General features: G+C 44.7%; 2 protein-coding genes across 2 annotated transcripts in view; one reads left to right on the top strand and one right to left on the bottom strand.

Annotated features, from left to right (window-relative positions):
• LOC114027893 (liver carboxylesterase 2-like) overlaps positions 1 to 10,060 on the bottom strand; it is a 42,089-nt gene extending 32,029 nt beyond the window's left edge. Inside the window, exon 1 of the mRNA XM_027842073.1 lies at positions 9,733 to 10,060. The gene's annotated coding sequence lies outside the window, so the exon portion shown is untranslated. The remainder of the gene's footprint in view (positions 1 to 9,732) is intronic.
• Positions 10,061 to 10,077: 17 nt separating this feature from the next.
• LOC114027895 (cytosolic iron-sulfur assembly component 2B) lies at positions 10,078 to 15,107 on the top strand. Its single transcript, XM_027842074.1, has 5 exons — positions 10,078 to 10,278; positions 10,652 to 10,731; positions 12,673 to 12,798; positions 13,064 to 13,109; positions 14,726 to 15,107. The coding sequence occupies exons 1-5, from the start codon at positions 10,131 to 10,133 to the stop codon at positions 14,821 to 14,823; spliced, it is 498 nt and encodes a 165-aa protein (XP_027697875.1). The 5' UTR covers positions 10,078 to 10,130; the 3' UTR covers positions 14,824 to 15,107.
• Positions 15,108 to 23,181: the final 8,074 nt, after the last annotated feature.

Here is a 23,181-nt window from a genome sequence, read left to right as displayed (position 1 = left end):
AAATCCTAAAGCAGCAGAACCCACAAAAAGACAGAGTGAAACAAATTACCAACCAAAGACAGCCTGGATGGTTGATCAGAAATGTATTTTGCACTGAGTGTGGAGAGAAGCGCAGTTTGGCAAGGGCACGCAGGCCACAGTGACCCTGGAGCAAGCTTCAGAGGACTGAATCGTGGGCAGCTGTGGTGGGTTCCAGACTTCTCAACCCACAAATGCCAAAGACAACTTAGAAGGTCAGTGGGAAAAGTCTGTTTCTATGTTGGTGAGAGAAGAGTGTGGGGTCCCAACCCCATTCCTTGGGGCACGGCTGCTTCCTGAGCTTCCGGCCCACAGACTGAGGGGGAATCGAGTGATTGATTAGAGGGGGATTGCAGGGATCTCTCTGCTGGTGCAGGATTCTCTTGCTTTGCCCTTGCTTGGATCTGGGTCACAGTTCTGGGTGGTGGTCCTGGGGCGAGGAGGAGTGCTGGCGTGGTGACACTTGTAGTGGCTGTGAAGAGGAAACCCTCCTCACAGTTCCAAGACAGAAAAGAGTGCTCATAGACCAGAGCACAGGCCAGGAAAGGAGTAAACACCTCAGCCTTGATCATAGCACCTTGGAAGAACTGAAAATTTACAGGTCCCTAGAAGTATCTCTGAAAACAGCTGCACAAAACCCCTGAAGGTTGGGACAGTACATTCTCCAAACTGGAAACACACTCCTACCTTAACAAAGAGTTTATAACTCAAGTAATTGACCCGGATCATGAGCAAGCAATGCAAAAAGAATCAGACTATCTTATCTTACTTTGATAACAAAGAATATCAAAACATACAACCAGAAGAAGACAATGAAGCCAAAGCACCTAGATCCAAAGCCTCCAAGAAAAATACGAATTGGTCCCAGGCCATGGAAGAGCTCAAAAAGGATTTTGAGAAGCAAGTAAGAGAAGTAGAGGAAAAACTGAGAGTGATGCTAAAGGAGACCCAAAAAAAATACCGAAGAAAATAACACCTCAAAAAATAGCCTAACCCAAATGGCAAAAGAGGTCCAAAAAGTCAATGAGGAGAAGAATGCCTTAAAAAGCAAAATTGGCCAAATGGATAAGGAAGTCCAAAAGCTTACTGAAGAAAATACTTCCTTAAAAATTAGAATGGAGAAATTGGAAACTAGGGACAATTTGAGAGATCAAGGCACTGTAACACTAATCCAAAAGAATGAAAAAATAAAAGAGAATGTGAAATATCTCATTGGAAAAACAACTGACCTGGAAAATAGATCCAGGAGAGAGAACTTAAAAATTATTGGACTATCTGAAAGCCATGATCAAAAAAGAGCTTAGACATCATCTTTCAAGAAATTATCAAGCAAAACTGCCCTGATATTTTAGAACCAGAGAGCAAAATAGAAATTGAAAGAATCCACCAATCACCTCCTGAAAGAGATCCCCAAAGGAAAACTCCTAGGAATGTTGTAGCCAAATTCCAGAATTCCCAGGTCAAGGAGAAGATATTGCAAGCAGCCAGAAGGAAACAATTCAAGTACTGTGGAAACACAATCAGGATAACACAAGATTTAGCAGCTTCTACGTTAAGGGTCCGGAGGGCATGGAGTATGATATTCCGGAGGGCAAAGGAGTTAGGACTACAACCTAGAATCACCTACCCAGCAAAACTGAATATAATCCTTCAGGGTCAAAAATGGTTATTCAATGAAATAGGGGACTTTCAAGCATTCCTGTGGAAAAGACCAGAGCTGAATAGAAAATTTGATCTTCAAATACAAGACTCAAGTGAAACATGGAAGAGGTAAACAGGAAAGAGAAATCATAAGAGACTTTTTAAGATTGAATTGTTTACATTCCTGCAGGTAAAGATGATATTTGTAACTCATGAGTCCTATGTCAGTATTAGGGTAGTAGGGTAGTGGAAAGGAAAAAAATTATATGTATGTATAGATAGATAGATAGATAGATAGAGGGCACAGGGTGAGTTGAAGATGAAGGGGTGATATCTGGAAAATAAAATTAAGGGGTGAGAGAGGATTATACTGGGAGAAGGAGAAAGGGAGAAGTAGAATGAAGTAAAATATCTCACATGAAACAGACAAGAAAAGGCTTTTACAGTGGAGGGGAAATGGGGGAAGGTGAGAGGGAATGAGTGAATCTTATTCTCATAGGATTTGGCTTAAGGAGGGAATAACATACTAAATGGAGTATGGAAATCTATCTTACCCCACAGGAAAATAAGGGGGAAAGGGGACAAGACAGCAGTGGGTTGATAGAGGGGAGGGCAGATTGGGGGAAAGGATAATCAAAAGCAAACTCTGAGGAGAGACAGGGTCATAAGAGAGAATAGAATAAATGGGGGTAGAATAGGATGAAGGGAAGTATACTTAGTTTTTCACAATAGGACTACTATGGAAGTGTTTTGCATGACTACACATCTATAACCCTTACCAAGATGCTTGCCCTTTCAATGAGGGTGGGTGGAGAGGGAGGAAGGGAGAAAATTTATAACCCAAAGTTTTAAAAATACATGTTAAAAAGAAAAAAAAGAAAAATTTAGAATAAAAAAAGAAAAAAAAAGAAGCCCCCTCCTACCTTCCTACCTTTCCAGTCTTCTTACACCTTACTCCCTGATACATATGTTTGGTTTTGGTTTTTTTTTGGTGAGACAATTGGAGTTAAGTGACTTGCCTGGAGTCACACAACTAGTGAGTGTTATGTGTCTGAGGCTAGATTTGAACTCAAGTTCTCCTGACTCCAGGGCTGGTACTCTATCCACTTCACCACCTAGCTGCCCTCATACTCTTCTTTCCAGTGACAATGGCCTCCTGACTGCTTCAAGCATTTTCTCTGGCTATCCCCTGCACCTAGAATGCTTTCCCCCATCATCTCTGCCTACTATTTTTCCTGGCATCCTTTTTACTAGAAGCCTTTCCCACCGCTTCTTAATTCTAGCACCTTCTAATTATTTCCTATTTATCCTATATACAGCTTGCTTTGTATATATTTGCTTCTGTTAGACTGTAAGCTCCTTGAGGGCAGGGACTGTCTTTTGCCCCTTTTTGTATCCCCAGCATTTAGCACAGTGCCTGGCAATAGCAGATGCTTGATGAATGTTTGCTGATTGATGAAATAGGGAGTCACTGAAACTCAGTGAGCAGGGAAGTGACATGAGCAGATCTTTGCTTTTAAAAAAAATCACCTTGACAGCTAAGTGAAAGATAAAATAGACTGGGAGGAGCTTCAAAGCAGAGAAACCAATTAGAAGGCCATTCTAGTCATCTAGGCAAGAGAGGCAATGAGGGCCTGAACAAGAGATGCAGCTGTAAGGAGGGAAGAGATACTGTAAAAGTAGAAATGACAAAATCTGGCCACAGACTGGAGAGGGAGGAGTCTGAGATGACACCGAGATTGTGAGCCTGGGTGACCAGGAAGACGGTGGATCCCATGACACTGTAAAGGACATACAGAAGCGGGGGTGGGGGGGACATCATGAGCTGTGTTTTGGACACAGTGAGTTTGAGATGCATATGGTATCCTGATCAAGATGTCCAAGAGGCAGTAAAAGATGTGGCACTGAAGTTGAGGATAGAGACTGGAGAACATAATCTGGGAATCATTTTCATAGAGATGATCACTGGATCCACGGGAACAGATGAATCACCAAGCAAGATGGGGACAGAGCCTTGGAGGATGAGATAACCACCATCAGTGGATGTGATATGAATGAAAAAGCAGCAGAGAAGCCTGTGGGGTGGTAGGACAAACAGGAAAACCAGGAGAGAACAACGTAAAAACAAACAAACTGTGAAGGAGTGGGTTAAAAAAAACAAACACAATATCTATTTTTGGCTGCATTGAAGGACACAGCTCCATACAATAATAAAGAGATGATCTGAAACACAAAGTTTTAAAAACATGTTAAAAAAATTGTTTTCACATGCAACTGGGAAATAAGAAATACAGGAAATGGGGTATAGAAATCTATCTTGCCCTACAGGAAAATAAAAGGGGAAGGGAACAAGAGAACAGGGGAGAGATGGAAGGGAGGGAAGATTAGGGAAAGGGGTATACGGAATGCATGCCCTCTTGGGGGGGAGGGAAGAGATGGGGAGAAAATTTGGAATTCAAAATCTTGTGGAAGTGAATGTTGAAAACAAAAAATAAATAAATTTTTAAAAAGTAAAAAAGAATTTAAAAAAAGAGAGATGATGATGCTCCCATGCTATTGTCAGATCTCATCCGGAGGACTGATTTCTGTTCTGAGCACTACAGCTTAAGGACAATGGAGAGTGTCCAGAGGAGGACAGCCAGGACTGTGAAGGGCTCCATCATAATAGAATTGACTGAAGGAATTGGGGAGGTTTAGGCTGGAGAAGACTCAAGGGGAACATTCATAGTTGTCTTCCAGTGTTTGAAGGACTGGCATGGGGAAGAGGGGCTAGGACTCTTCTGTTTGCCCCTAGATGGCAGAACCAGAAGTCATGGGTAGAAGTTGCAAACAAGACAAATTTAGGCTTAAGGTAGGAAAAACTTCCTAACAATTAGAGCCACCCAAAAGTCAATGAGGCTGCCTGGAGAGGTGATGGTTCCTCCTCCTCAGAGGTCTTTAAGCAGGCTTCAAGACCACTTGTAGAGTATGTTATAATGGGGATTCCTTTCATGGATGGGTTGAACTAAATAACCTTGGAGGTCCCTTCAAATTTTCTGATTCCGTTTATTTCCCTGATCCTTCTATGACATGTGAATACCTTTCTCTGATAAAATTAAAGTGAGCAACCTTATTGGATAAGCAAAAGGGAGGCACAGCTTTGTAGGCTTTCAATAGCTAAGCCCTATAGACTTGGTCGGTCTTAGAGAAGCCCAGGATCTCAGGAGGGCTTTGAGGAGGAGACTCATGGAGGAAGAGAAGGAAACTTCCGTCTCCCTCACCATTCTCATCAGCCATGGACTCTAGCAGTGAACTGAGACTCCAGCCAGAAGTCTGAGAGTTCTCCAGGTTCGGTTGGAGAATGCTCAGCTCAGGTCTTGGCACAATTGAAAAAAGCAGAGACACACATGGATACAGATGTTACTTGGACAAAACAGTTTCAAAGAATGAAACCGTTTCAAACAATGGGACCCTTAGCCACTGAGAAGAGAGGAAGTAAGTAAATAAGTACTTAACTTTGTGCTAGGCACTGTGCTAAGCACTTTACAAATATTATCTCATTTAATCCTCACAATAGCCTGGGAGATAGGTGCTATTATCCCCATTTTACAGTTGAGAAAATTGATAGAAGTTAAGTGACCTGCCCAGGATCACACAGCTGGTAAATTTCTGAGTCCAGATATGGAGGCAAATCTTCCTGACTCCAGGTAGAGCATTCTCTCCACTGCGCCACCTAGCTGCTTATGGAGAAAAGAGCCCAGGAACCCAGCAGAGCAGCCTAGCAGAGCACTCCATGAAGAAAGGACTTCTAATCCTACAGTACCTGGGGCTGTGAGCTGCCTTTGCCATATATGCATCATCCTATGCATTCCTCATTGCTCTCACTGCCATTATACTCTTAAGTATGAACCCATTCTTCCTATCAATGCTTCCTATCAATCCTATCAATGTCACGGTATGCCTTTGTTTACAGATGGAATGTTTCTAAGCTACTGTCTTTACAATTCCATCTTACTATGCCTTTGCTAAGATATAATGGTATATACTGTTAATGGAAAGCACATTGGTATAGGCTTAGGAGCTATACTCTTAGGAGTGCAGACCCAGAGAACTACCTCTGGCAATTCAACCCACAAGTCAGAGTACAAAAGAGGAAGCCATCCAGCTACTTGTTATATGTGGGCAGGCAAGAGGACAACAATATAAAGAATAAATATATAGAGAAAAAAGGCAAAGAAATTGGTGAGGGAGGGCCCTGGCAATTGGGGTGGGAGAGAAGGGATAGGACCAGGAAAGGCTTTATGTAGAAGGTGAGGGATTCTGTTAGGTGAGATGGGAGTGTGTTCCTGGCATGAAGGATGCAAAGGTAAGGGAAAGGTTGATGTGTACAGAACAGAGAAGGCTAGTTTGGCTGGATGGAAGAGCAAGGAAAGGTGGGTAATATATAATGAGGCTGGAATGATAGGTTGGTACAAGTCAAGAAGGGTTTTAAAAGTTAAACAAGGGGCAGCTAGGTGGTGCAGGGGATACAGCCCTGCGGGCTCTGGAGTCAGGAGGACGAGTTCATATCAGGTCACAGACACATAACACTTACTAGCTGGGTGACTCTAGGTAAGTCACTTAACCCCAATTGCCTCACCTAAAAAAAAAAAGTTAAACAGAAGAGTCTGGCTCATGAGTCAAATATATGTAAAATGCTCTGAAAACTTTTAGTGTTACTACATAAATGTGAGATGGAGTGCCAAGCTCAGATAACAAGCAGAGATCATCTTGGCCAGAACACAGTGTTCATGAAAGCGAGGACATAACATGAAGGAAGTCTGGGAAGGTAGACTGCTGTACTATTATAAAGGAAATAATTTTAGTAACTGAGTGGAGGGTGAATTGGAGACAGGAAATAATGAGGGCCCAGATGAGAGATGCTATGTGGTGAGTGATAATGACTTCAAGTGTGCAGGTGATGGCCTCGGCAGAGGTGTTGTGGTAGAGGAACAAACAAGACTGAATTCAAATGGCCTGAGTCACTGAGATAGCAATCTATCAACTCTCCCAACTTTTCCACATAAATTACTATCAAGCTACATTTCCCTAGCCTGTACCTGCACAATTAATTTCAACTTTTTAAAATGTCTTTTTAATGGGATACTTTACCCTGAACAACAGAACCTATTAAACATATGTTTGGAACTATGCTCTCTAAATGGGGAAAGGAACATTTATTAAGCACCTACTATGTACCAGGCCCTGGGCTAAGCACTTTACAAGTATTATCTCACCTGAGCCTCACCAACAGCCCTGGGAGGTGTTGTTCAGTCATTTTTTCAGTTGTGCCCAACTCCTTGTGACACCATTTGGGATTTTCTTGGCAAAGATACAGGAGTGGTTTGCCATTTCCTTCTCCAGTTCATTTTACAGATGAGGAAACTGAGGCAAACAGGGTGAAGTGACCTGCCTAGGGTCATACAGATAGTATCTGAGGCCAGATTTGAACTTGTGAAGATTGAGTCTTCCTAACTCCAGGCCCAGCACTCTAACCACTGAGTCACTTAGCTGCCCTGAGAGATAGATGCTTTTATTATCTCCATTTTGCAGTTGAGGAAACTGAGGCAGAAAAAGGTTAAGTAATTTGCCCAGTCACACACCTGGTAAGGGTCTAGAGCTGGATTTTGATTCAGGTCTGACTCCAGGCCCAGGGTTCTATCCACTCCGTCACCTCAGTGCCAAGACTAACAGTGTATTAGTTACTGTTTCCCCTCTGTGTATTTTTCCTTGTATACAATTGCAGTTTTGCACCGCTGCGTATCTAGAGCTCTCCTCTCTTTGCATGGTATCACATGTTTTCTGTGTATTCATGGGAGCTCCAGAATTGGAAGGCACCCAAAAGATAACCTTTTTATCTCTTCTAGGTTTGCAACAGCAGTCATCATTAACTCTTCACTCTCTAATTCCCCCTCATTTCCAATCAGCTGCTAAGGTTCGTCCAATACAGCTCCAAAACATTCAGCTTGATGAAATGGATAAAGTGTTGGTCTGTGAGTAAAAGGACCTGGGTTCAAATCCTCTACTGCTTACTACCTGGACTCAGTTTCCTCATCTATAGTAAAATAAAGGTATTGGATTCTTCAGTCTCTAAGCTTTCTTCCAGCTGTGACATTTTTATGTTCTAAGGGTCCTCCCAGATCTAACATTTCATTTATTCCATCAATATGAGGTGGGGGAGGAGGGCTAGTCCTCTGGACTTCTGTCTCAGTTATGGACTTGGAAGTCTAGGGAGGACTCCGCCTTATTTAAATCCAATTCCTTTACAAGTCAGACACCTTCCTGATGTCATTGGTCCTCTTCAAGAACAAAGGGCACCCAACAACAATGGGAGGGGGGGTCAAGAGGGACTCTGGGGTTGCCAACCACAGGAACTACAAAGACAGTGATTCTTTCAAGGGAAATAGCAACTAAGTTAAGAGGAAAGAAGGATTTGCATGAAAATCAATCAAAGAGGGATTATGATGTGCTGGAGATACAAAAACAAAATGCTGTTCTTTGAAGAGTTTACAATCTATCAAAGTAGATAGGTATGTAATTAAGTAAATATAAAGTAATGGGGGGGGCAGGGAACAACTAGTAGCACCTAAGGTCAGATGGAGGCTGGAATAAGAAAAAGGTTTGTGTAGCAAGTAACACTGGAGCTGAGCTTTGAAAGGAGCGAGAGATACTAAGAGGGGAAAGGGAGGAACATGTTCTTCCTAGCTTTGGGAGACAATCTGTGGAGGAGTGGGGACAGGAGATGGAATGCTACCCACAAGAAACGGCAAGGACAATTTGGCCAGAATGTAGGAGGCATGAAAGGGAGAAGGGTTCGATAAGCCTGTTAGGGTAGGCAAAACAGGATTGTAAGGGGCTCAAGATGCCAAACAGAGGTGTTTTTTGGTTTTGAGTTTTGTTTTTTGTTTTTTTAATCCTAGAGACAATAAAGAGCCAGTGGAGCTTTTTGAAGAGTGATATCCTGTACTTCAGGGATATCACTTTGGCAGCTGTGTGGAGGACTGCATAGGATGAGTCCCAACAAGGATATGTGGAGCACTAGCACCTGTGGGTAGAGATATCCAGCTGGTCAGGATGGCCTGGAGTTCAGGAGGAAGAGTCAAGCTTGTAGTAGGTTTGGGAGTCCTCTCCCAGGGACAGCAGAGGGGATCACCAAATGAGTTTAAAGAGAAAAAATCAAAGGTCAGGGTTGGGGGACACTCCCAGTGAACCAGCAGGAGATGGAATCCAAGCAAGGAGTGGTGGGGTACAAACTCCTCCTTGAAACCTCTGATTCCCTTCAAAGGAGGGTTTGCTAATTGTGTTCCCAAAGCCCAGTCCTTTTTCCTTTCTCAGTGATCTATTCCATCTGGCCCTCTGGATTCAATTATCATCTCTATACCAAGTCCTGTTCTCAAGCTTGAAATCTTTCTCTTCATTTCCTGGTCTGCAGGACCCCTCTGCCTAGATGTGCCAGAGGCATCTCAGGCTCTATGTTCTTGTGTCCAAGATGTATCCCAATGTGTTGTAGGCAATTAGATGGCTCAGTAGATAGAGAGGGGCCTGGACTCTGCAAGACCGAAGGTCAAATCTAGTCTCTAACACTTACTAGCTGTGTAATCCTGGGGGAAGCACTTTAACCTCTGCCTCAGTTTTCCCCATCTGTAAAATGGGGGATATCAGCACTTCTTTCCTAGGGTGGTTGTGAAAATCAAATTAGATAATAACCGTAAAGTGCCTGGCACACAGTAATAATATAGAAATATAAAGTGTATTATTATTATTTCCTTCAAGTAGGATGCCAGCTCCTGGAAAACAAAGGCAGTTTCCTCTGTCTTTGTATCTGGAAGGCCCTGCATGCAGTAGGTGCTCAATAACTCCTGCATTGAAGTGCTGGAGTAGCTCAACCTGGCTGGCCAGAGGCGAGGTTAAATTTTCAGGGTAAACACACCTCACCTCCGAATCTGCAAATACTACAATCAGGACTTGGTGCATTGTCGTGTGGATCGTCCAGGCTTAAGAAAGGGTTAACAGTGCTGATTAAACTTAAAAGGATGCCCGGTCTACATCCCTTACCTCTGCCAGGATCCCGTGGTTAAACATTAACCAGCACACCCCAGGCTGGAAGAACCCTTTCAGGTCATCTAGTCCAATCCACTCATTTTTACAGATGGGAAGGCTGAGGCCCAGGGATGCGTCGTGAATTGGCACTGGAAACACACTGGTCGAGCGGAATCCCCCCTCCCTCCTGATCGCCGGATTTTCACAGCAACCCCGCCTTTATTCTTAGGCAGCTTAGGGATCTCAGAGAAGCGGTGTTAGAACGCAAGGACAATGTTTTTGTCCTCTCCGCACCACCGTAGACGTCCCTCCCGGAAACGCCCTTTACTTCCTCGCCACCAAAGCCGCACACCGGAAGTGAGCCTTGCCGGCTTGGGCCGCTCAATGAACGGCCCGCCCCGGGTCCAGATAACATGGTGGGCGCAGGCGGCGGCGCTGGCCTGGGCGGCCTCTTGGAGAACGCGAACCCGCTGATCTACCAACGGTCCGGGGAGCGGCCCGTCACCGCAGGCGAGGAGGACGATCAGGTCCCTGATAGCATCGACGACCGAGAGATCTTCGATATCCACGGGCGGCCGGAGATCCTGCGCCTGGGGAGTTTCGCGGGCCGAGAATCCCAGGGGCGGCGGCGGGAAGTGGAACGAGGCCTGGGGAGTTTGCGAGAGAGGGCCCGGCTGGAAGCGAGGGCGGGACCTGGCGGGGGCGGGGTGTGAGTGGGATCATCCTTAGGAGTTGGGCAGGGATCGGAGGGGGTGGGGGCGGGGCGTTCGATTGGTCATCCTCAGGAGTTGGGCGGAGCCTATGTGGGGTAGGGGCGGGGCCTGAGCTCGAGCCATCCCGGGGCAAGTTGGGCGGGGGCTGGGACAAGGAGACAGCTCTGGAGCGCCCCCTGCTGGCCTTGGCGCAGTAGCGTTTTCCTTCACTCGCCGCGCACACCTGATCCGGTCCATCAATGACCCCGAGCACCCGCTCACCTTGGAGGAGCTGAATGTCGTGGAGCAAGTGCGGGTGAAAGTGAGGAAGGGGATGGGGGGGGCGGGTCCTGCCATCACCTTAGTGATTTCTGCTCCCCTCCCCCAGTGATTTCCCCTGGGAAGAGATGAACCCATCCACAGGGATGCTTTCTCAGTTATTAAATCAACTAGCTTTTATTAAAGAGCCTACTTTGTGCCAGGCACTGTGCGAAGCGCAGGGAATATAAAGGAAAGTGAGCGAGGCTTCCCTGCGTGTGTGTTTATAATGCTTTAAGGTTTAGGAAGTGCCTTCCTCGTTTGTGATGCCAACATCATCCCTATTGTACAGAGGAAGAGACTGAGGTTATTGTATAAATTGTTCTGGTTCTGTTCAGTTCACTTTGCATCATTTCATATATTTTTTTCCAGGTGTCTCTGAAGTGATCCATTTCACCATTTTCTCCAGCACAGTAATATCCCATTACCTTCATATACCATATTTTATTTAGCCATTCCCCAATAGATGAGTACTCTTTTAGTTTCCAGTTCTTTGCTACTACAAAAAATAATAGTAATAGTAGTTGCTCTAAATAATTTTGTATATATGGATCTTTTTCTCGAATTATAACCAAGCAATAGTATAGCACAGTGGATAGAGCACCAGCCATAAAGTCAAGAGGACTGAAGTTCAAATCCGGCCTCAGACACTTGACACTTAAAAGCTGTATGACCCTGGGCAAGTCACTTACCCTGATTGCCTCACCTAAAAAAAAATTCCTATTATCCAGGAGCCTCGCCACCCCCAAACAATTGTCCTTTTCCTATTTTATCTACTTTGCCAATCTGATAGGTATGAGGTGAAACTTCAGAGTTGCATTTCTTTACTCATTATTTAGAGCACCTTTTCCTATGTTTGTTGATAAATTGGATTTCTTCCGGTTTATATCCTTTGACCGCTTATCAAGTGGGAATAGCTCTTCTTTTAAATTTAAATCAATTCCTCATATATCTTAGATATCAGATTTTTATCAGAGAAATTTGATTCAAAGATTTTTTCTAGTAACATGTTACCCTTCTAATTTTAACTGAACTGCTTTTGTTCCCACAAATACTTTTTAATTTTATGTAATCAAAATTGTCCATCTTGTTTTCTGTGACTCTTTTTGATCATGTATTCTTCCCCTATCCGTAGATCCAAGAAGTAATTTCTTCCGTATTCCTCTAATTTATTTATGATATTACCCTTTATGTCTAAGTTATAAATCCATTTGGAGTTTATCTTGGTATGTGATGTGAAATGTTTTCTATACCTAATTTTTACCAAACTGCTTTCCACTTTTCCCAGCAGATTTTGTCAAATAATGAGACCTAACCTTAGTACTTGGGGTCTTTAGGTTTATCAAACACTTTGCTACAGAGTTCATTTGCTCTCTGTGTTACGTGCCAAACTTGTTACACTCACCAACCTCTCTATTTTTTTAACTGGTTGGTAGCAAATTATTTTGATGGTTACTGCTTTGTGCAATAGTTTGAGACCTGGTACGCTAGGCCTCCTTTGATCCTTTTAAAAAAAAAATTCCCTTAAGATTAAGATTCTTGATCTCATGTACATAGAGAATTCAGGGAGGGAAGCAAGGTGAGTCTACCGTGCAGTTTTCCTGAGCAGTTCTGTGGCAGTTTGACCATTGACGGAGCACTATAAGAGCACGTAAGAGCTCAGAGAAGCAGGAGAGCTTTGAAAGGTACAAGGTGAATTTATTACAAACTTCAAAGTAAAGCATGCTGTACATAATAGAGTATCACAGTTTCATGCATGATCACCCCTTTTCTGTTCCACTTTAGATATGGAAATGCTCTTTTTGTTTGGCACTAAGTTCAGAATTTTTTAGAAACCACTCAGAGTCAGCGTGGGCCTTTGTGTCTAGGTATCAGTATTGACCTCCTTGACACTGGAAGAAGAGCCCAGATAAGCAGTAGTTGGCACTCTCTCCTTCTTCTGCAGGTTAATGACAAGGAGAGTACAGTGGCTGTGGAATTTACTCCCACAATCCCTCACTGCAGTATGGCAACATTAATCGGCCTGTCCATCAAAGTCAAGCTGATCCGCTCCTTGCCTGAAAGGTTCAAGGTCAGTGAAGGACATGCATGCTCCATAGCTATGTACTAGCTCTATATCTGACTTGCTAGTTAGCCCTTTGAATACTTTTAAAGGGAATTTGAGTGAGGTGTCTGTCATACTCTGTCCTTTGTGAAAGGGCATTGAGGAACGAAGAGTCATAAATCTCCTCCTAAGTCACCTTGCCCCATGCCCTGAGAGGCCTGGGAGATGGGCCCTTAGCAAGAATCAGAATTTGTTCAAGGCCTTTCAATGGCTCTTTCATTCTTCCTCCCAGATGGATGTTCACATTACTCCTGGGACACATGCCTCAGAACACGCCGGTGAGTATGGGCCCCAGTCCCACACTTCTCCTCCTGGCAGTGCCCTCTCATTCCAATGGAAACACCCAAGAAAGGATAGAATTGGGTTGTTGTTTTTTTTCCCTGGTTTCCATCTACTTGACGTGAGATCTTTCTTCATTTCTGGGGTCTGAATTAGGGCAAGTGACCTTCCCTCAACCCTATTTCCCAAGATCAAGATGAGAGTCAGGAGGAAAGATCTGGATTGAAATCTTGCTACAGACACCCAACTTTCTTCCTGCCTGCCAGTATATCCATTCCCTCCTGACGGGGGAACCTAGTCAGTGGAGGTCTGGTCCTGGAATTGTGTCCCATCTGGGGAGAACAGGCTGCAGGAGCAGGGCAAACAACTGCTGGTTTCCTATTAGATGGTATGGGAAATTTGGCCTGAAGCCTGCTAAATGAACTGGAAAGGAAGAAGGCTGTTTTGGTCAGGGGGACACAGGGAGGCAGATGTGGGGATTTAGGGCTTCCTCCCCAGTCAGCCTTTTGTGCCTGCCCAACAAAAGGCAGATTTGGGCTTCTTGCAGTGAGCATTTGCTAAGTACTTCCTGTCTGCCTAGATTCCTGCTGGATCCTGAGAGGGGGCACAGGAGAAGCATTAGGCAGCTTTCCCCCTTGAGACATTTCTAACCTAATTACTGAGAAAGAATATAAACAATTTAAGAACAATGCTACAACAGTGAGGACGTATTTATTATCATCCTCATTATTACTATTGCTGTTATTATATTACAAATGATAAGTGCTTAGGAAATTCCAAGTCAGAGGACTCACTGTGGATTAGGTTAAACCAGAAGGTTTCACAGGGCATGAGTCCTGAGGATACAGATTGGTGGAAAAGTGAAGATGGTTACTGCCAGGGAGAACAGAATGAAGGAAGACAAGCGGGGCAGAAGGCCTCCATGCGTTTACTACACAGTAAGGAGATTGGCCTTGAGAGGAGGGGGAGTAAGGGTCCAGGCAGGGCCAGTCTGACCCATCCAGAACGGGCCTTGCAGGAAAACGGAAGCCATGGGGAGTTTTGAACAAGCAAGTGAAGGTTTGAATGCCATTTGGGAAGAGTTAGTCTGGTGGCCTGGGCCAGGTGGACCGGAGGCCAAAGACTGAAGAAGCGATGCCAGTTCATTTCCTGAAGTAACCCAGGTATGGGATGACAATGGCTGAACAGGGGTGGCGGCCTGACTGTGCAGATCAGGGAATATGAACAGTGTTTTGAAGGAAGAAACAACAGATCTGGTAACTGACTGGATATTAGGGATGGCTCTAGGATAGCACAGCAGAAAGGGCATGGAGCCTAGAGTCAGGAACTTGGGGTTCTAGGTCTGGCTTTCCAGAGCCGGGGCCTTGAGCCACATCAGTTCTCTCCTCTTGGCGTCAGTTTCTTCTGAAGTGAGGAGCTGGACTGAAGAGATCTTAGGCCATCTACTCCAGCACTCATGTTCTTTGTGCTCGGGTCCCTTAGAGCACACGGTGCCTTCCAGCTCTGGCAGCCTCTGCTCTCAGCCCTCAGGCTGTGGGACCGCCAGGCAGGAGGTGCTCCTGGGGCGCTACTCCCAGGCACCCACCCCACCTGTCTCTGTTCATTTCTTGTCCAGTGAACAAACAGCTTGCTGACAAGGAGCGCGTCGCAGCAGCTTTGGAGAATTCCCATTTACTGGAAGTTGTAAACCAGTGTCTGTCGGCTCGTTCCTAGCTCCTTAGGAGAGGAGCCCCCTCCTGAGGATCCTGCCGTTCTCACCTGTCCATCCGTGTCCTGTCTGCCTTCCCCTCTTCCCCCTTCCCCTCCCCACCCCGTTTGTCACTCACACCCCATTGTGTGTCTGAGGAAATGCGTAGGACATGCTGTGCCCTCTACAGCCACTTGGCAGACAGCTGTCTGGGTGGGCACAAAGGGGTACAAGGAAATGAGTTGTGCCACTGAAGAGGACATTGAAAATACTTTAATAAACCTTTAATTTATACTTCACTGTTAAAAAAGTTTCCAAGCCGTGTGTTTTCAGAGGCGTTCCAAAGGTCAGGGCCAAGCCCCTTCAATACCTCTTGTCCCTGCCCCCAGGGAGAGGGAAGCATAGCTGGAGAGGGAGCGGCAGGGAGGTCCCGGGCCTGCATCAGAGAGCCAATGCATCTGCAGCATTGGGCCTGGAGGCGGAGCAGCCCCAGGAGGACATAGAGGAGTCATGGGGATGGGGAAAGTGATAAACGAAAGGCTCACTACAATGGGCCAATGGCGGAATTAAGAAGTGGGTACTTGGAGCTCCGCTTCTAGATAGAGAGCCATTCTTATGTCTGTAGCCCGTGGCCTGGTGGGCATAGGGGCTGATATAGCAGGGAGCCCTGACCTGGGGTAACACCAATTACTCATCTCTGTCTATCTGGCTTCCCTCTTCTAATGAGAGGATTGGAAGAAATGATTGTTGAGGACCCTTTCCAGATCACTTTCAACTCAGACATCATGTCCTAGCGTTCTCTGAATCAGTGTAGCAAAACGGAGAGAGAGCCAGACTTAAAAATCAAGAAGACTTGGATTCAGGTCCTACCACCTGCACTGGCTGTAACCCTGGGCAAGTCAGTAGTCAATAAACAGCACCTACTATGTGCCAGGCAGTGCTAAGCACTGGGAATACAAAGACGAAAGAAGTAAGTCCCTACCCACACAGAGCTTACAATCTACTTGGGGCACGTGGGGGAGTGGGGCCAGCTAGGTAGTTGCATAGCATGAGGGCATAGAGGAGAAGTCAAGTGCAAAATAAGTGCAGCCCAGTGGAAGATGAGTAGATAGCTGTCCTGTGCCCCCTCCTAAAATGGAGGCTGAAGAGTTCATGGTTTCACCTTCCAGGCAGAGGGGCCCAAGCATGTCCTAGACTGAGCCACAGGGCAGGCTCCTTCAGAAGATGGCCGTTTCTGACCACTGAAAGCACGTCTGGTCTAGAAGTGAAAGAAATCCCTCCTGGTGCTGATGCCCTGTGTCCTATGTTCAAGCAGCCCCGTCTATTGATCTGGGGTCCTAAGAAGACATGCTGCTTGATAAAAGCTCACAATCCAGCTGGCATTTACACGTGGAATAGTCAGAATAGATAGTAAAGAACCGCGTCTGGTTTCCAAGATGTGTGCCATGGCTGGCAGTACCTGCTATACGGGGCAGAGTGGCGTGGTGGATAGAGCCTTGGTCTTGGGATTAGGAAGCTGGGCTCAAGTCCTGCTTGACACATCCTGGCTGTGTGACCACAGGCAAATATCTTAACCCATCTGTGCCCCAGGCCTGGACTATCTAAGACAGAAGGTTACCCATGGACAGCACATGGGCATTGAGGAGTGTTGCAGCACACTCCGTTTGGGGCTGACTTCAATAACGGAAATCATTGACGTGGTCTCATGCCTGGGGATTTTGTAGTGCAGTGGGAAAGGAGGAAACATGTGCAGCAGTGGAGGCGAAAATAGAAACGGGCAGGGCATCAAACCCCACAAAGTGGCATGTTTGATTGTGTTTTTATTGATTTTGTTAAATATTTCCTAATCGAGTTTTAATCTGGATCCAGCCCCACTTGGAAGTGTCATGGGCCGTGTGTTTGACCTCCCCACTATACAGGTAAATATAATGTAACATAAAGTATAAAGTAAAGGACAGAGAACAGTAAAGACAAAATCTGAAATCGGGTCTGAGGAAAGGTGTGTCATCTCCAGGGGGAAGATCAGAAGATTTCCTGGAACAGTTGCCTTTTGAATGGGGCCTTGAATTGGATGCCACAGATGGCTGTGGGGGCTTGGCAATAGGAACGTTCCAAGAAAAGGGGATGGCTGTGGGGTGGAAGCAAGAAAATACCACACGTGACCAGAATGGGGCAGCTATGTGACCTTTGGCAAATCATGTCATATCTCTGTGCCTCAGTTTCTCATTCCACAAAATGGGGTTGGACTAGATTATCTTTAAGATTCTTTCCAATTCTAAAATTCCACAATTCTATGTAGTGTTGAGACCGAGAAAGTGACTGTCACCAAAATGAAGTTCTCTCGGAAGTCACCAGTTATACTTCCTTTATAACTGTGAGCAAATCCTTTAAACTCTTTGATCCTCAGTTTCCTTATGTGTTAACTAAGGAAGGAAGAAAACAAGCATTTATTAAGAATTTGCTAGGTGGCATGGTGGAGCGTGTTGGGCCTGGAGTCAGGAAGACCTGAGTTCAAATCCAGCCTCAGACATTTAACTAGCAGTGTGACCCTGGGCAAGTCACTTCATCTTGTTTGCCTCAATTTCCTCATCTGTAAAATGAGCTCCAGAAGGACATGGCAAACTGCTCCAGAATCTATGCTAAGAAAGCCCCAAATGAGATCAGGAAGAGTCAGCTATGACTGAAACAACTGAACAGCAATATGTGCCAGGCACAGTGCCCAGAGCTGGGGATACAAATACAACAAGAAGAATTGCAGTCCCTGCCCTCAAGGGGCTTACATTCAAATGGAGAAAGACACCATGACAGGGAGCTGAAACCAGGAAAGGCGGAGATGAAGAGATCTGGCACAGGGGCATGATTTTGAAGTCCAGAAAGTGGGGAAATGGGGCCAGGTGGTAAATGAAGGCAGGCTGGCCCGGATCCGTCACAAAATGGAGGCTCCAGGAGGAACTAACCAGTGGGAAAGGGAGGGGTATTGTGGAGCAGTATTCTGGGGTGGGCAAGCCATGGGGGTGGTAGAGTGTTCTAGGGCCAGAAGGCGGGGGAAAGGATGAGAAAGTAATTGAAGCATGATTTGAATGGGGATGACAGTCCTTGTACCACCTGCCTTATGTGGGGGCGTCATGAAGGAAAGCACTTTGTAAACCTTAAAGGAATGTCTGTGAGGAATGTGTGTGTCTGGGAGCTGTTATTATTATTATTATTACTACATTCTGTCTCATTGCTCGATTACATTTGCTACATTGCATTCATCATATGCTATTTTAACTCCTTGACTTAATTAGAGTGGGTCCCCAAAGATGCTGCAAATTTATGATTTAGAATCACATATTTGAACTCTTTTCTTAGTACAAGACAGTATAGTGCTTTAAGATTTGCATAGGTTACACATTTACAATTATACATATTCTCATTTGATCTTTATCACCACCTCCTGAGTTAAGTGCTGGAGATATTTGGTGGTGTTCAGTCTGACCCCATTTGGGGTTTTCTTAGCAAAGATACTGGAGTGATTTGCCATTTCTTTCTCCAGCTCATTTTATGGGTGATAACCTGAGGCAAACAGAGTTAAGTGACCTGCCCAGGGTCACACAGCTAGACATTTGTCTGAGGCTGGATTTGAACTCAGGTCCATCCACTGCACCACCTAGCTGCCCAATGCAGATATTAGTATGCCCATTTTACGGCTAAAGAACTAAGACTCAGAACGTTTAAGTGACTTGTGTAAGTATCTGAGGCGGGATTCAAATTCAGATCTTCCTGAATCCAAGTCCAGTGCTCTCTCCAGCAGGCTACACTGCTCTCAGTGGGTGCAAGTGTGCCTAGACAGCAACTCATGTGTGAAACATCTGGTGTATTTAGTGAGCTGCAAAGTCAAGATGAGTCAGTAGTGTGACATGGAGGCCCAAAAAGCCTCTGTGATCTCAGGCCATGTTAATGCAGGAATATTCCAGAATGAGAGGGAGATGAGTCATCAAATCATACATAGTTTAAGCACTGGAAGAGACCTTAGAAATAATCTAGTCTAACCCCCTCTTTTTACAAAAGAGGAAACTGAGGCCTGGAGAAAGTAAGTAATCATGGTCACACAGCTGATACGCCCTCTGAATCCACCTCTAATCTCTCCGCCCAGCCACACTGAAGCCCCACTGTGGTTGTACCAGGGCCAGACCACAGCTGGAGGGGGTACCTCATTCAGTTCTGGAAGCTCCCTTTCAAGAGAACTGTGAAGAAACTGGAGCACATCCATAGGACAGTGGCCAGGACAAAGGGGAGTTTGGAAAGAGAAAAAGAAATAGTTAAAGGAGCTGGGGAGGTTTATCCTAGAGAATATAAGACTTAGGGTAGGTATGACTACGGGTTTGAAGGATTAGGAGGGCTCTGGGGGAAGGACTTGTTCTTGACCCCGGAGAGTTAGGAGCAATGGATAGAAGTCAGCTAATGAATCAGTATTTATTCAGCACCTACTGTGTGCCAGGCACTGTGCTAAACACTGGAGATACAAAAAGAAGCAAAAGACAGTCCTTGAGAGCAAGATCCTTACAATCTAACGGGGAAGATAACATGCAAACAAATACATACAAAGCAAGCTATATACAGGATAAATTGTTGTTGTTGGGTTATTTCAGCCATGTCCAGCCCTTTTTGGCTCCACTTGGGATTTTGTTGGTAGAGATACTAGAGTGGTCTGTCATTTCCTTCCCCAGTTCATTTTACAGATGAGGAAATTGAGGCAAACAGAGTTGAATGACTTGCCCAGTCACACAGCTAGCAACTGTCATTGCATATTGTTCTCTTTCACAAACTCTCCCTTCTACCCAGACTGACCTGTTTGCAGTTCTTTAAACCTGGCATTCAATCTCCTGCCTTTATACCTTTGCAGACTGTCCCTGAGGCCTGGAATGCACCCATTGTACCCATCCCTAATCTCCTCTTTAGAATCCCTAGCTTCTGTTAAGGCTCAGCTCATGGACCACCTCCTATGTGAAGCCTCCTAATTATTAGTATTCTTTATCTCTGTATCTCCTCAAATGATCACATATTTGTTGAAAGGTGGATAGGAAGTTTACTTGGGTGGCTTGGGTGGAGAATAGATTGGAGAAGGGAAAGCCTAGAAGGGGGAGGTGACCAATCATGAAAAAAGATGCTGTTTGGATCCAGAAAAATAAATGATGTGTGTGTGTGTGTATGTATGTATATATATATTTTTGTGTCTAATGGTAGCCACCTGGGGAGTGGAAGAAAGTTACACAATAACTGTGTTGTATATGTTAAAGGAATAGCAATACTGTCTTGAGGAGTGGGGCAGGGAAAGAGGGAGGGAGAAAAATTTAGAACTCAAAATCTAATAAAAAATGAATATTGAAAACTTATCTTTACATGTAATTGAAAAAAATGAAATACTGTTTGCAAAAAAAAAGGAATAGCAAGTTGTACATAATAAATCTGCAGTTTCAGGTGCATCCTCTTTTTTTCGATTCCATTTCATTATGGAAATGCTTGTTTTATTTCTTAAGTTCAGAATTGAAAAAAATGATAATAAATTATATTAATTACATTAATTTTTTTAAAAAGAGAAGGGTTCAACCATGTCATCCCTCCTACTCAATGAAGTCCAGTGGCTCCCTATCACCTCCAGGATCAAATAGAAAATCCTGTCATTCAAAGCTCTTCATGATCTAGCACCCCATCCCCACTCCCCACCCCTCCTTGCCCCAGACACACACACCTTTCAGGTCTTCTTATACCTTCCTCATCTCTATATACACCAGTGACCTTGGTCTCCTGGCTGTTCTTCCAACAAGACATTCCATCTCTCACCTTTGGGCCTTTTCTCTGGCTGTACCCCAAGTCTGGAATGTTCTCCTTCCTCACCTCTGCCTCCTGGCTTCCCTGGCTTCCTTCAAGTCCCAACTAAAATCCTGCATTCTGTAGGAAACCTTTCCCAATCCCTGTTAATTTTAGTGCCTTCCCTCTGTTAATTACTTCCTATTTTTCCTGCATATAGTTTGTTTATACACATTTGTTTGCTTATTATCTCCCCTATTAGGTTATGAGCTACATTAAGGTAGGGACAGGTCAGGGATGGGAGTGGGGAGATGGAAGATGGGGAGAAGAGGATGTACGTTGTGCCTCACCAAAGTGAACTCAAAAGCAGTGATCAGACAAGGGAAGAGAACCAGCAGAGACCATGGGAAAAGAGAAAATTCATGTGAAGCCGGAGAGTTAACAGTGTTCAGTGCAGCAAGGAGGTCTAGAAAGATGAGAACTAAAAAAGTCTATCCAATCTATTATCAAAGAGATTCCTGTTCCAATTCAAGCCTCTGGGTGTCCTCTAGGGTCCTTTGCAACCTCTGCGATTGTGATTCTCTGATAGTTTATGGGCCAGCAGGTGGCGATAGAGATTTGAAAGACACAAGGCTCCCTCCTCCCACCCCTACCCCACAGCTCCCAGGACTAAATAGAAAAACCATTGACTGCCCAGGGAACAAGTTGTAACTCTTTCTTTCGGGAACCCCTTACCCCGAAGAGAGTGTTCCCCTACTTCCCTAGCAGAACTGCTCCTCAGCCATCCCAAACAGAAGGTCTCTTGTGTCAGAGCACTCCAGGGGAAAAGATGCCAACAACCCACTGCAGTCACACATTCAGGACCCAGACCCCAGATTCAACACTTTTCACTCTACCATGAGATCTGAGGAGAGGGAAGGCCATGGCAGACAGCTCCCCAAGGAGCTGCGTGGACTCAGATGGTTTGAACAATCCATTGGTAGGGGTGAATGGAACATTGGAACATAGAATATTAGCACTAGAAGATCCCTGAGAACATAGGACATTAAAACATAGACTGTCAGAATTGAAAGGGGCCTTAGTGATTGTCTAGTCCAACCCTAAAAGGGAAACCGGCCAGAGGAAACGATGCATGGGCAAATACCCACGTGAGCATTTGGGAACAATGAGCCCTTGGGGGCTATTTGGGGGCTACCTGGGTGCCAACTGGAAATACTATTACCACCACCCAACTCTGAACATCCATTTTAATGTAACTATTTCTGGGGCCCTACTAATAGGAAAGTCCTGCCAATAGCCCTGGCAAAAATCCCAATTTCCAAAACTAAGAAAGGGAAACTTTTTGTGTTATAAAAAGGTCCTGTACAAAAGGAGCATTTATAGCAATTCTCCTACACACACATACCCTCCCTAGTTAAATCCACTTTTTTTTCCAAGTCCCACTACTTTCAGAAAATCATCTATGACCCCTCTAGTCCACATTAACTTCAATTTAGTTCCTTGTATTTTATCCATGAGCAGCTAGGTGGCACAGTAGATAAGCCTACAGTCAGGAAGACCTGAGTTCAAATCTGTGCTCAGACACTTACTAGCTGTGTGACCCTGGACTTAACCCTGTTGGCCTCAGTTTCTTTGTCTGTAAAATGAGCTGGAGAAGGCAATAGCAAACCACTCCAGTATCTTTGCCAAGAAAGAGTCAGATATGACTGAAACAACCAAACAAAAACAACATTAAGTCAATCTTTCATAGGACATCAGAGCATGAAAGGACCTTAGAACATAGACTGTTACATATAGCTGGAAGGGATTTTAGAAGTCGTCTTGTGTAGTGGAAGGGAGCACTGGATTTGGAGCCAAAGACCTTGGGTTCAAATCCTGGTTCCACCACTTGAATTGCTGCATGATTTGGGTTAATCATTTCCCTTCCTGAGGTCGCTTTCAGCACTAAATCTGTGATCCTATGCATGGCTAAACAGATTATGGCACCTGAATGTATGCAATAGAATAGTACCGAGCAGTAAGAAATGACAGCTGTGAAGAAGTCAGAGAAGCATAGTAAGACTTCCATGAACTGATACAGAGTGAAGTAAGCAGAACCAAGAAAAAAAAAAATATATATATATATATGTGTGTGTAAACATATACACATACACATACACACACACTACATATATAAAATCACCATAACAATTGAAATAGAGGCAGCTAGATAGCACAGTGGATAGAGAACTGAACTAAAGTCAAAAAGTTCAAATCCTGCCTGATACGCTTACCAGCCATACATTCCTGGCCAAGTCACATAACTGCTCTTTTCCTGCTCTGTAAAATGGAGATAACACAGCACCTACCTCCCAGAGTTGTTGTAAGGATCAAATGAGATCTTTGTAACATTCTTTGCAGACCTTAAAGCACCATATAATTGCTAGCTCTTAAATTATTAAATGGGGAAAATGCCAAAGTGAATGTTACATAATTATAGTGACCAAGTTTAGCCTCCCTGGGGAAGTGTTGAAGAGACATGCCTCCTTCCCCTCTTTGCAAAGGTGGAAAACGATGCCAGATCCAGATGATGCGCTGGTTGGTTTCCCTGAACT

The sequence above is a fragment of the Vombatus ursinus genome, unplaced genomic scaffold (genome assembly GCF_900497805.2).
Source record: "Vombatus ursinus unplaced genomic scaffold, bare-nosed wombat genome assembly UNPS02014864.1, whole genome shotgun sequence".
NCBI lineage: Eukaryota > Metazoa > Chordata > Mammalia > Diprotodontia > Vombatidae > Vombatus > Vombatus ursinus.
This window is presented reverse-complemented; position numbering and strand designations above follow the sequence as displayed.